Consider the following 14,077-nt stretch of genomic DNA (forward strand, 5'->3'; position numbering starts at 1 on the left):
AATGAAAAAAGTACTTCATGAATGAGGAATGATCAATAGATCGAATGCTAGTAATGAGTCAGTTAAGAATCAAGGATGACTCCAAAGCTGTCAAAGCCTGAGCAATTTAATTCTTTTCTTTCTTTCAGGTCCACAAACTTAGAATCCATTAGCACCCAATGGCTCCTAATCCAATGTATCAGTAAATATTAGAGATTCTTTCATTGAAATATATCCAGAATCCACCTGCTTCTCACCACTTCTGCAATGGTCCAGGTCACCATAATCACCTCCTCCACCCCTCCCTGAGTCCATTCACTGCAATCAGAGTGTAGGTCTTTAAAAAAGTAAATCAGATCATGTGACTCCTCTGAAAACCTTCCAAAGGGTGTCTGTCTCACTCAGAAATCCCGACTACATAGGAATTTTTAATTCACCTACCATACACATAACCTAACACAGTGCTTGGCATATAGAATATTCTAACACTGGGGGAAAATTAATTTGAACTAACACATTATAACTTCTTAATCATTCTCCTACTACTGGACATGTAGGTTGCTTCCAGTATTTTTTTTTAAATTCTAGAAAAGTTTTGAATGTATGTATATAATTCTTTTTCTTAACTTCTATTCAATTGTTTTTTATTTGGAGAACATTTCCAGAGGTGGGATTCTTTGACCTAAAGATATAGACATCCTTATGGCTCTTAAGTGTTGTTCCCAAAAGGCTATAGAAATTGGTTTTCCCGTGGTTCTAGGCTTGTCTCTCTCAAATTCACCTTTCATACACCTACCAATGAGTTCCACTGAAGACACAAACATGACTAGGTCACCGTCCTGCTTACCACCATTCCCTGGCTGCCCACTGCTTCTCATGATTCAGCTCTTTCCAATCCCTCTGGCTTCATCTTTTGCCATCCACTGCGTCCTATTGATATGTTATCCCACCACTGCTGGAACGTCTGATGCCTCCACACCCTAAGCTACTCCTTGGCCTCTCAGCCTTAGTTCATACAATTCCTTCTGCTTAAAGCATCCTTCTTTTTCTTGCTTTAGTTAACATCTACTCTTTCAGAGAGACTTCTCTGATTCCCTTTAATTTATTTGGGATTCCACATGGCCTCTTTGTATTCACCACATTTTACTGGAATTATCTGTCTCTGTGTCTGTCTCCTCCACTGGCCTAGAACCCGTTTGTGTAATCTCCTCTCTTGGTCCACAGCCTGATATTTGCTAAGCCCTCAATAGATGTCTCCTGAATGAGGAATTCACTGCGCCACCCACCAGTAGCCTCTGAGTATCCACCCATTCACACATTTCCACCAATGAGTGTTCAAGTTTTCTGAGAGGGGGCGATTTGCTAATCAATTTTAAAAGATAATTCCAGGTTGTTTTAATTGAAATTCTTTGATTGCCAGAAAAGTTTAACTTTTTTTCTGCTAGAGTTTGTGATGATACCTTTTCTTTTTTTTTTTTTTTTTTTTTGCGATACGCCGACCTCTCACTGTTGTGGCCTCCCCCGTCGCGGAGCACAGGCTCTGGACGCGCAGGCTCAGCAGCCATGGCTCACGGGTCCAGCTGCTCCGCGGCATGTGGGATCCTCCCGGACCGGGGCACGAACCCGTGTCCGCTGCATCGGCAGGCGGACTCTCAACCACTGCGCCACCAGGGAAGCCCCCTCGATACCTTTTCTTTTAAAACAAGTACAAAAACCACTTTGTAAGGATGAACAAATCCTCCCTTTGAAGGCAGGTGGTATGCAAATGAAGCAGTAATAATATTAGATCATGTTTCTTTAAATATGTTGTCAGTAATATGCAAGGGATAGTGCTGATATAATAGCATAGTGATGCATAAACTATCTTTACGTTTTCATGCAGAGTAATGTGGGCTTCCTTTTGCTCTTTTCTCTTACTAAAGTTATTCATTAAGAGGTGACAAGAGAGGTTGGCTAAAAATTGACCCCGTCACCGGCGAGATCTTTAGTGTGGCTTCGTTGGACAGGGAAGCTGAAAGTCTGTATCGGGTACAAGTGGTGGCAACAGAAGTAGGTGAGCCTAAATAGATAAATAAATGTAAAAAATAATAAATAAAAGGTAACACAAATGATTCGGGGCTACATCAGTAGAAATGGGAAGGAGGGTGAGGTGGGTGGGAAACTGGGTCAAATTGTCAGAATATCTTACAGTGGAAAAATGAAAAGGGTACAAAAGTGGAGAGAAGTGCTCACACCTTCTTGGCTTTGTTCAAGATGAGAACTCCCGTGCCCGGTAGCAGGGCTCTTTCAGGCAGGGATGCACCTGGAGGCTGGCTAGGCTTCAGGGCTGCTGCTCACTCTGTGGTGTCCTGAAGGGACCACAGCTTCTAGGAAGGTTCCTGTGTCCCCACTGAGCTACCTCCCTTCCTCCAAAGTGGCTGTGGGTTTCTCCAGGGAGCAGGGTCAAACCACTGACCTGCCTACCTAGACTATTACTTGCTCCTTCAGGCTTAAATTGCAGTGACCGAGGTCTCAACCTTTTGAAACATAAAATGTTTTGTTCAATATTCTCAACTTTATATATGCCAGAATCACCCGGGAGCTTGTTCAATACAGATAGGAATTCACCTTGCAGATTCTGATTTGGTAGATTTGGGTGGCCCTAGATAACTGTTTTGATGAAACCAGGTGAACTTTTGAAAGGAAAGATTTATTATAAAGATAAGCCAAGGCTGTTTGAATCTTATATAGCTATAAAAATAAACTCACAGGAATATTTTAAATGGAATTTTCCAACTTGGAGTCGGGATTCTGTTGATCTTATGCTGGTCAGAGCCTCTAATTAGACAATAAATATATCTGCCTGGATTACCAAAAAAGTAGAATTGAACAGATTATGACTAAATAAATATAGTTTTATACCAAAGAAGGAAACTTTCAAAATGTGAAGCCCAGGGTTGGGAGCTGGAATGCAGAACATTCCAATAGGTGGGAATCATGAAAATGGTCCCTGTCTGTGAAAAGATGAAGAAAAACAAAAGTACTGCAGTCACGTTAAACCAGTGAGGGTAGACATGCAGAAGCGTGTGTCGAACTTGGAATGGTGGTGTGTGAGTGGACGGGCCTCGCTGAGGCAGGTCGGGGACTGGCTCTCTCTCTTCCTTCTAGTTGATGTGCTTCTAGCACATACCACTATCACACTCCATAAATTTAACTCTCAATTTAAAAGTTCCTGATTTAATCAGCAGGAAGTTTCTGGCTAAGCCTTTGTGCTGTGCCTTCCACTAAAATGTACTGTGGGGTCAGCGCTTTGCTTTGGATGTGTCCTAAAGGCCTCTCACATTTTAGAAGTTTCATGAATCGAAACCGGGGTTCAAAACCCTGCTCTGTTTGCAATTGTTGGCCCTGAAATGATACACATTGATGAAATGACTTCCTCCTTTGGTTAAGGAGACAGCCGACAAGAAAAGCAGGCAAGTAGTGTTTACTGGAATTGAAGCAGGTCAGAGTCAGAAATTGTAGAAACATCAGGGAGAATGAGAACAGTAAGTGTTTACGTTGTACTGACCGTCCTGTTCTAAGCACTTACCCCTCATACAACACTATGGGGTAGGTATTATTATTGACCGTATTTGATGTATGAAGAAACCAAGGTACTGAGAAGTAACTTGCCCATGATCACGCAGTTACCAATTGTTCAGGCTACAGAGGTCAAAATTTTCTCCAGGATACCACAGCAAATAACATTTGTACAGCTCTGTACGATTTTCTAAGAATACATGTCAGATCCTCATAAAGTCACGTTTTACAGCTGAAGAAATGAGCCTTAGAAAACTTAACGAACATGCCTAAGTCAGTGTTGAGCGATTAAAGGTGTGGGCTCTAGAGTCAGATCCCCTGGGTTGGAAGCCTCTCTACCGCTATGTGACCTTGGGCAAGTCACACAACTTCTCTGAACCTCAGTCTTCTCATCTGTAAATGTACACCAGTGTTGTTTTGAAGTAATGTATATAAAATGTTAGCACATAATTCTTATCATCAAGACCTTCTAAGCAGAAAATGAAACTAGGTCTGAATTGTAAATTTTTTTTTTAAAGAAAAGGAAATATGCTTTCTTATTGAGAGGAGAATGAGAAAGCAGATACCATCTTTCAATGATTCAATTCCTTAGGTGGATCCTCCTTGAGCTCCACGGCGCGATTCCACCTGACCCTCATGGATGTGAACGACAACCCGCCGCGGCTGGTCAAGGAGTACACAGGCTTGTTCTTCTGCTATCCCCCTAAAGCACCCGGAAGTCTCATTTTCGAGGCCACTGATGACGATCAGCAGTCATTTCGGGGTCGACACTTTACATTTTCCCTTGGCAGGGAAAGCTTACAAAAAGACTGGGAAGTTTCCAAAATCAATGGTGAGTTGTCAAAAGAACATCGAGAAAAACACTGATGGGCGATGGAATGAGTTTTTATTTGCCTTGGTATGCATGCAGCACTCAACACAGAGCTTTCTTCCACGCTCCAGGAAGGAAGTTCATGCTGTGGAAACTTGCACAGGCAAGCTCTCCAGAGGGTTGAAAGCCCCTGGGGTTTGGAGGAAAGAAAGATTGTTAATACACAACATCTCTCTTAGTGTACATGAATAGTTGGGCAATCAGAGCAACATTGCAAAATTTCCAATGGCAGCTGAGAAACGGGTTTCATCATGATTTTTTATTAAATAAATTTATTTATTTTATTTATTTTTATTTTTGGCTGTGTTGGGTCTTCCTTGCTGCGCGGGCTTTCTCTAGTTGCGGCGAGGGGGGGCTACTCTTGGGTGCGGCGCGCGGGCTTCTCATTGCGGTGGCTTCTCTTGTTGCTGAGCATGGGCTCTAGGCATGAGGGCTTCCGTAGTTGTGGCACACGGGCTCAGTAGTTGTGGCGCACGGGCTCTAGAGAGCAGGCTCAGTAGTGTGGCACATGGGCTTAGTTGCTCCACAGCATGTGGGATCTTCCCGGACCAGGGCTTGAACCCGTGTCCCCTGCATTGGCAGGTGGATTCTTAACCACTGCGCGCTAGGGAAACCCGCTCATCATGAGTTTTAAAAAGAGCTTTATTGAAATATAATTGAATTACAATTAACAGCACATATTTAAAGCATACAATTTTATAAAAATCAATATATGTATATACCATTGAAGCCATCAGCACAATCAGATAAGAACAGTTCCACCCCCCCCCAAAGTTTTATTCATGCTCTGCTGCAATCCCTATTTTCCACCCCACACTGTCCATCCCTCACCCCCAGGTAATCACTGATCTGCTTCCCGTCACTATAGATTCGTTTGCATTTTCAAGAATTTTATCTAAATAAAATAACAGCATGTACTCTTTTTTTGTTTGGTGAATATCACTTAGTATACATATTTGGGGATTTCACCATGTTGTTGCATATATCAACACTTCACTCCTTTATATTATAGAACAGTATTCCATTGTATGACTATATCATGATTTATTATTCACTAACATTGATTATTACTTAAATTGCTTCCAATTTTTGCTATTTCAAATAAAATTGCTATGAACATTTGTGAACAAGTGCTTTGTAGGAGCTACGCTTTCATTTTTCTTGGTTAAATACCTACAAGTCGTCATATGGTAGCTATACAGTCAAATTTTTAAGAGAATATCAAATTGCTTCCCGAATAGTCTGTAACATTTTACATTCCCACCAGTGAATGAGAATTCTAGTTGCTTAATATTCTTCCCGATGCTTGCTATGCTCAGTCTTTTTAATTTTAGCCATTGTAGTGGGAGTGTAGTATTTCATTATGTTTTTTTTTAATATGGTTATATGAGTTGTTAACATATTTATTGACTTGGTTTTTTTTTAACGTCTTTATTGGAGTATAATTGCTTTACAGTGGTGTGTTAGTTTCTGCTTTATAACAAAGTGAATCAGTTATACATATACATATGTTCCCATATCTCTTCCCTCTTGGGTCTCTGTCCCTCCCACCCTCCCTATCACACCTCTCTAGGTGGTCACAAAGCACTGAGCTCATCTCCCTGTGCTATGCGGCTGCTTCCCACTAGCTATCTATTTTACCTTTGGTAGTGTATATATGTCCATGCCACTCTCTCACTTTGTCACAGCTTACCCTTCCCCCTCCCCGTATCATCAAGTCCATTCTCTAGTAAGTCTGTGTCTTTATTCCCATCTTGCCCCTAGGTTCTTCATGACCTTTTTTTTTTTTTTTTTTTAGATTCCGTGTATATGTTAGCATACGGTATTTGTTTTTGTCTTTCTGACTTACTTCACTCTGTACGACAGACTCTAGGTCCATCCACCTCACTACAAATAACTCAATTTCGTTTCTTTTAATGGCTGAGTAATATTCCATTGTATATATGTGCCACATCTTCTTTACCCATTCATCTATCGATGGACACTTAGGTTGATTCCATGTCCTGGCTATTGTAAATAGAGCCGAAATGAACATTTTGGTACATGACTCTTTTTGAATTATGGTTTTCTCAGGGTATATGCCCAGGAGTGGGATTGCTGGGTCATTATGGTTTTAATTTATATTTTCTTAATGACTAATGGTGTTGAACTTCTTTTCATATGCTTATTTGCCATCCGTATATCTTCACTGGCGTAGTGTCTGGTCAAATATTGTGCCTGCTTAAAATATTTAGCAGTTTGGCTTCTGTTGTTGAGTCATAAACATTCTTTATATAGTCTAGATTCAAGTTCTTTGTCAGATATATGTTTATAAATATTTTTTCCCAGGCCATGGCTTACATTTTTATTTTGTAACAGTGCCTTTTGAAGAGCAAATTAAATTTCTTTCTTTCTTTTTTTTTTTTTTTTTGTGGTACGCGGGCCTCTCACTGTTGTGGCCTCTCCCATTGCAGAGCACAGGCTCTGGACGCACAGGCTCAGCAGCCATGGCTCACGGGCCCAGCCGCTCTGTGGCATGTGGGATCTTCCCGGACTGGGGCATGAACCCGTGTCCCCTGCATCGGCAGGCGGACTCTCAACCACTGCTCCACCAGGGAAGCCCGCCCCTAAATTTTTTTGATGACATCTGATTTACTGACTTTTTTCTTCTATAATTTGTGACTATTTTGTGTATTAAGAAATTTTTGCCAAGGTCACTAAATTTTTCTATTTTTTTTTCTCCCAGAGGTCTTATAGTTTTAGCTTTTACAGTTAGGCTATCTAATTGTTTAAACACTATTTATTGAAAATATCATTTTCACATTGAATTGTCTTGGCAGCTTTGTCAAAAATCAAGTGACCACATATATATGAGTCTATTTCTGGACTTTCTTTTCTGTTTCATTGATCTCTTTGTCTTTATAGCAATGCTCTAATGTTTTGATTACTGCAGCTCAATAATAAGACTTGAAATCAGGTAGTGTAAATGTCCTCGCTTTGTTCTTTTTCAAAACATTTATTTTGCATTTCTATATAAATTTTAGAATTGAATTTGTCTATTTCTACCCAAAAAACCTATGCAGATTGTGACTGAGATTGTGTGAATCTATAGCTGAATTTGGGGGAGAATTTACATCTTAACAAAATTGAATTTTCCAATCCATGAATATGATTATGTCTCCACTTATTTAGGTCTTCTTTACTTTCTCTGAGCAATGTGTTTTAATTTTCAATGTATAGTTCTTATAGAATTTCCCCTAAGCATTTCATATGTTTGTGCTATTTTAGATATTTAAAAATTTTAAATTTTTAAGTAATTCCAGGATGTGGAAATATAATTGATGATTTTTGTATATTGATCTTGTAGCCTATAACATTGCTGACCTCACTTGTAAGTTCTCTCTCCCTCTTTTTCTTACGTTTTCATAGATTTTCTATATAGACAGTCATGTTGTCTGTGAATTATAGGTTTTCTTTCCTTTCCAGTCTGGATGGCTTTTATATATTTAGCTTGCTTTCTTAGTGGTTAAAGTCTTCAGGACAATGTTGAATGAAGGTAGTGAGAGCAGAAACAACTTGGCTTGTTCCTAATCTTAGGGAGATGGCATTCATAGTCTTTCACCATTAAGTATAAAGTTAGCTATAGGTTTTTTTGTAGATGCCCTTTATCAGACTAAGGACTTTATCTTCTATTCTTAATTTGCTGAGAGGTGTTTTTTGGGTTTTTTAAATTAGGAATGGGTGCTAAAAATTTCAGGTGTTTTTTTCTGCATCTATTGAGATGATTGTATGGTTGATTTGGGGTTTTGGTTGTTGTTGTTGTTCTTTGGGGGCGTACGCAGGCCTCTCACTGTTGTGGCCTCTCCCGTTGCGGAGTACAGGCTCCGGACGCGCAGGTTCAGTGGCCATGGCTCACGGGCCCAGCCGCTCTGCGGCATGTGGGATCCTCCCGGACCGGGGCACGAACCCGTGTCCCCTGCATTGGCAGGCGGACTCTCAACCACTGCGCCACCAGGGAAGCCCTGACTGGAATACTTTTAAACTTATTGAGACTTTTTTCTTTCAGTACTTTAAAGATATTTCTCCTTTGTGTTCTGGATTGTATTGTTTCTTCTTCGTTCCTTTGAATGTCATGTGTCTTTTTTCTCTGGATGTCTTTACAATTTTCTTTTTCACTAGTTTTAAGTAATCTGAGTATTATGTGCCTTGGTGTAGTTTTGTTCGTTTTTCTTTTTCCTAAGATTTGTCTGTCTTCTTGGATCTGAGGATTTAGACTTTTCATCAACTTTGGAAAGAAGTTAGCAGTTATTTCTTCAAATATGTTTTCTCTTTCTAATTCAGTGTTTGCGGCCACTATATGGAACATAACTACCACGAGTAATGACAACCTACTATGTTTAGTATTCATTTCTACAGAGAAGTCATGAATTGAGAACTTGAAGGATGCTTTAGCATCCTTTTTGACATTTTGGAGGGTACCTGTGGAGTGGTAATACTTTTGGTAGTTTAACTCATACTTATATCTAACCATTTCCTAGTCAACTTTAGTATTATATGATACAGAGATGAACTTTATTCCTGCTCATCCAGGGGCCTGCAGTTGTGTTCTCATGTCAGTCATTTTTTCCATATTCTGACAGGAACTCATGCCAGGCTCTCCACCAAGCACACGGGCTTTGAGGAGAGAGTTTACCACATCCCAGTCCGCATCAATGATAGCGGTCGGCCACCCTTGGAAGGGACTGTCTCTTTACCAGGTAGATATTTTGCTGCAGGCAACTTGGGATAATGTCTGTCAATATGGTAGTTTGTAGGAATTCTTGTCTTTGAGATGGGATTCTACAATTGTTCGCTCGCAAATTTATCTACAAAATATTGTTCTGTTTTTCAGTTACTTTCTGCAAGTGTGAGGAAGATAGGTGTTTCCAGCCAGCAGGTCACATGCCTGGGATACCTACTGTGGGCATGACAGTTGGTGTACTCCTTACCACCTTTTTGGTCATCGGTGAGTATAATTTCTCAGATTCAAGGATTTCTGTTCTGGGCCTTGGAAACATAAGCTCACATCAGGGTCTGACTTCATGGACTGGTGTGGGGCTGCTCAAATGGCAATCTAGGCAATAACCAAGAATATAGATCACCAGTAAACCATATCCAACTTTCCTGATTGGGAGCTACTGCTTTAGTACCACCCTCTACCTATCACTGCCTTGCTGGTTAGGTTGGGAAATACAACATAAGAGGCTTTAAAGAATAAATTATTGTATTTTATGCTTAGTTACCAAGCTTTCATGATGAAGGAGAAAGAAATGCAGTAGCTGTGCCTCTGCTATGTGTCAGGCACTGTGCTTGGTGGGGAACACAGTGACAGATATACACAGATCCATCACGCACAGAGCTTATGGTCTAGTCTGCCATTGTTGGAATAGGTAGAAGCTAGCCTTCCAGTGGAGATGCTGGCATACCTGAAATGTTGCAGAACTCCCCTTTTTATGTTTTGTGACTGTGGGCCTTGATTCTTTATTATCTCAGAATAATTCCACTGCATCACAGGCCTCACTCTGCCATGGCCCCTGGCCTGGCTAGATAGCAGAGTTCCCTGTCTTCTTTTTTGTAAACAGCTCAGTGCCTACTGTAGTCCTTACCCTCTTTCAACTGGTGTCTTCACCACAAGTTAAGTATTAGAAGTAGGTACTTCTTCTGTCCATTTTTTAATTGAGTTGTTTGTTTTTTTGCTGTTGAGCTCCATGAGCTACTTGTATTTCACCAAAGAAGACATATAGGTGGCCAAGAGGCACATGAAAAGATGCTCAAAATCACTAATTATTAGAGAAATGCAAATCAAAACTACAATGAGGTATCACCTCACATGGGTCAAAATGGCCATCATCAAAAAATCTAGAAACAATAAATGCTGGAAAGGGTGTGGTGAAAAGGGAACCCTCTTGCACTGTTGGTGGAAATGTAAATTGATACAACCACTATGGAGAACAGTATGGAGGTTCCTTAAAAAACTAAAAGTAGAACTACCATATGACCCAGCAATCCCACTACTGGGCATATACCCTGAGAAAACCATAATTCAAAAAGAGTCATGTACCACAGTGTTCATTGCAGCTCTATTTACAATAGCCAGGACATGGAAGCAACCTAAGTGTCCATCGACAGATGAATGGATAAAGAAGATGTGGCACATATATACAGTGGAATATTACTCAGCCATAAAAGGAAACGAAATTGAGTTATTTGTAGTGAGGTGGATGGACCTAGAGTCTGTCGTACAGAGTGAAGTAAGTCAGAAAGAGAAAAACAAATACCGTATGCTAGCACATATATATGGAATCTAAATAAAATGGTTCTGAAGAACCTAGGGACAGGACAGGAATAAAGATGTAGACGTAGAGAATGGACTTGAGGACGTGGGGAGGGGGAAGGGTAAGCTGGGATGAAGTGAGAGAGTGGCATTGACATATATACTCTACCAAATGTAAAATAGATAGCTAGTGGGAAGCAGCCACATAGCACAGGGAGATCAGCTCGGTGCTTTGCGATGATCTAGAGGGATGGGATAGGGAGGGTGCAAGGGAGACTCAAGAGGGAGGGGATATGGGTATATATGTATGCATATGGCTGATTCATTTTGTTGTACAACAGAAACTAACACAGCATCGAGAAGCAATTATACTCCAAAAAAGATGTACTAAAAATAAAAAGTAGATTCTTCATCAATTCACCTGTGTAAAGGGGTTTATAGAGTTCCACATCCTTTCTCTTTTAAAGGAAGAGCTGGTATTATTCTAAGTCTTCTTAATTGCTCTCTTGGCATCTGGTCTTTTCTGCCACCATCCAGTCTACCACATTGGACTCTGATTCACAGCTCTAAAAGGGATCTCATTTCCTTATACCCTTCCATTCGAATTCCTCATTATTATGGCATAGAAGGGCCTTTGTGACATGACCATTAGGCATCCTAATATTGCATGGTGACCATCATTTCTCTTTGAGAACCACAGTTTGGTGCACACCTTTTATACTAATTGAGCTGGCTTTTGAGGTTTACTCACTTATCAAACTCCCCTCTACTTCTATGCCTTTTCTTATTCTATTTGTCCTCTCATCTTGAAAGGATTTTTGAGTTTTTATGCCATGGTTTTCTAACATGACCATTTACTCTCATAATTTTACAACAAGTTAAAGATTGGATGAGTTTGGTGATCTAAAGATAGAAGTAATAGGATCTTGTAGTTTCATACCCTTACTTTTTTCAAAATAGGAGGGTTGGGATTATTGCAAGATTCTTAACGGGCTTCTGAGCATCCAGTCTTTTTTGCCATGATTCCTCTTGTAAACTTACTGCCAGGTTAATTTCTTAAAAACAACGTACTTTTCCAGATAAGTCTCTGATTTATAGTATACATAGTGCTAAAATGCACAATGTAATTTTGTAGTAGGTCAGAGATGGGGGAAACCAGAGAGGTTAGGTAGTCTACTCAAGCTGGAGCGACAAGGAAGACGGCAAAGAAAATGTAATACTTGATAGAGATGGGGGAAACCAGAGAGGTTAGGTAGTCTACTCAAGCTGGAGTGACAAGGAAGACGGCAAAGAAAATGTAATACTTGATGTGGACGTGGTGAAAGTAGGCTTTAGGTAGGTGAATTGGTCTAAGAACAGCTTTCTGGTTTTTCTCATTGGACTACTTCCTCTAGGGAAGAGGAAGAAGAACTGGAATCAACATTTATTGACTGTGTCTGAAGTTCAGGAATTCTGTCTAATGCTCACACACTTAGTCTTCAGGGTAGCGTAGGCATTAAGTCCTATATTCCTTGATAGAGACCCAGCGATAGCCACCAGCTTCGATATGACTTGGGACTTGTTACATACTTACTGACAACAAGATAAGTGGTAAGCTTACTTATCCAAGAGAGCCCATGCCTAGAATCTCTTAATCACCAGGACAATGAAACTTTGTTGAACCACAAACAAAAATGAAATTATATGAGTCATTTTTTCCTATGCAGGTGCTACTTTATAAACGAATGTGACAGTACATTTTAAGACTCCATCTCTTTGACTCTGAATTTTCTCTTTTAGGTATAATTTTAGCTGTCGTGTTTTTCCAGATAAAGAAGAATAAAGGCCAACATAATGTTGAAAGTGCTCAGGCATCTGAAGTCAAGCCTCTGAGAAACTGAATGTGAAAAGGAATGTTTGAGTCTATGTACCAAGTGCTATTTCAGTAACACAACCATTTAATCCCATAATTTTGCTTTTCATCCAACATGTGCACTATAATTTTTTACGTTATACCTTCTTGCCCTTTACTATTTTATTACTCTTAGATATTTCATGTGCTGTAGACATTAGAGATATTTTCCATTTTCTCATGACACTTTTCCACTCTGCAAAAGCCTTAGCTATTTATCCAAACACAAAAATGTATGTGCTTTTCCCTCTTAGGGAAAGAGGGGCTGATGAAATACTCTGTTCATTTTTTCTTCATTAAGAGATCTATCAGTCATCCATCACAGCACATCCTGGATTCCATTTATGCTTTTTCTAATTCCATCCCGTGTCTCCTTCCTCCATATCTCCTTTGGTATTTCACTAATTTTAAAACATTTGTTGGAGGAAAGAACAAAGCTAAGTCTCAGGAAAAAGAATTAAAGCGCAGACCTGTCCCTTAGTTTGAACAGAAACTTTTTGTTGTTATTAGCCTCCTTTAGCCCCACGTGGCTTATGTTGCTTTTCGTTGGAGGATTTTGCACTTGGGAACAGCATGAGACCACTGCAGACCATGCAGAGGCCTGCTTCATAAACCCTGGTGCAAACACCAGCCACTACCTACCATGCTCACATGCTGCGCATGTTTTCTTTATGTGTATATTAATAAAGTTTCGGTTATTATATATTTAACAGTAGAGGAAGATAAGGAAGCACAAAAGATGTAGTGACAAAAATCAAGAATAAACATTGACTTTGGTTTTGTTTCTTGGATCTCTTTGTCTCTGCTTCCTGGTTCTCTGCATTTGTTGAGGGAAGGACTAGATAACAATGGTTATCTATCATTTATCAAAATTGCCTCCCAGGTAGAATTAACCCATAAAGAGGGGGTCCACAATGAAATAAAAATTCCCTGTGCTCACGACTGTGGATTGGGGTGTTCGAGGCAGATACACTAGGAATTTTAAAATTTTAAATAAGAAAACCTTAGAGATTTGGAAGCATTTCGAGGCCCTGGAGCTGTTTTCTGGCTTCTGATTTGAGGCTTGAAAGCATTCAACATTACGCAGCCTCTCAGAATTTTCAAGAATGTTTGGGAAAAAAACTTGTATCTGAAAAGGTGCTCCTACAATGACGGCTGAAGCAGGCCATGGAGTTCTGTTTTTCATAAATAATCCTCTTTGAGGGCTTTTATTATATTTTTTTAAGGCAAAAAAGTAAAACAAAAGAAAATATCCGAACTCTATTTCTAAGACCTCAGTATTACTTTCTTGTATTGATATAATGTTATCCTGTGCTTCAGGATAATATTGAGCTCTCTTACCTGTTTTTTTTCCACACAAGGCTCATTGGAAATCTCATAACGGGCGAGGTTCTCTCTTGTCTCACCATACGCTGAAAGACAAAACGAGAAAACAAAAATCGAAGAGCACCAACAGCAAATTATATCCCAACCTAAGGAATGGTTT

The 14,077-nt window shown here is 39.9% G+C and overlaps 1 protein-coding gene across 1 annotated transcript in view; it reads left to right on the forward strand.

Annotated features, from left to right (window-relative positions):
* The window catches only part of CDH17 (cadherin 17), a 96,090-nt gene extending 82,717 nt beyond the window's left edge, over positions 1-13,373 (forward strand). The window contains exons 14-18 of the mRNA XM_029222962.1: positions 1,902-2,032; positions 4,130-4,369; positions 9,028-9,144; positions 9,279-9,392; positions 12,480-13,373. Of these exons, the coding sequence (XP_029078795.1) occupies positions 1,902-2,032; positions 4,130-4,369; positions 9,028-9,144; positions 9,279-9,392; positions 12,480-12,580 (703 nt within the window). The 3' untranslated portion in view covers positions 12,581-13,373. The remainder of the gene's footprint in view (positions 1-1,901; positions 2,033-4,129; positions 4,370-9,027; positions 9,145-9,278; positions 9,393-12,479) is intronic.
* Positions 13,374-14,077: the final 704 nt, after the last annotated feature.

This window comes from Monodon monoceros, unplaced genomic scaffold (assembly GCF_005190385.1).
Source record: "Monodon monoceros isolate NGI ecotype Baffin Bay Population unplaced genomic scaffold, NGI_Narwhal_1 Super_Scaffold_14, whole genome shotgun sequence".
In the NCBI taxonomy this organism is placed as follows: Eukaryota; Metazoa; Chordata; class Mammalia; order Artiodactyla; family Monodontidae; genus Monodon; species Monodon monoceros.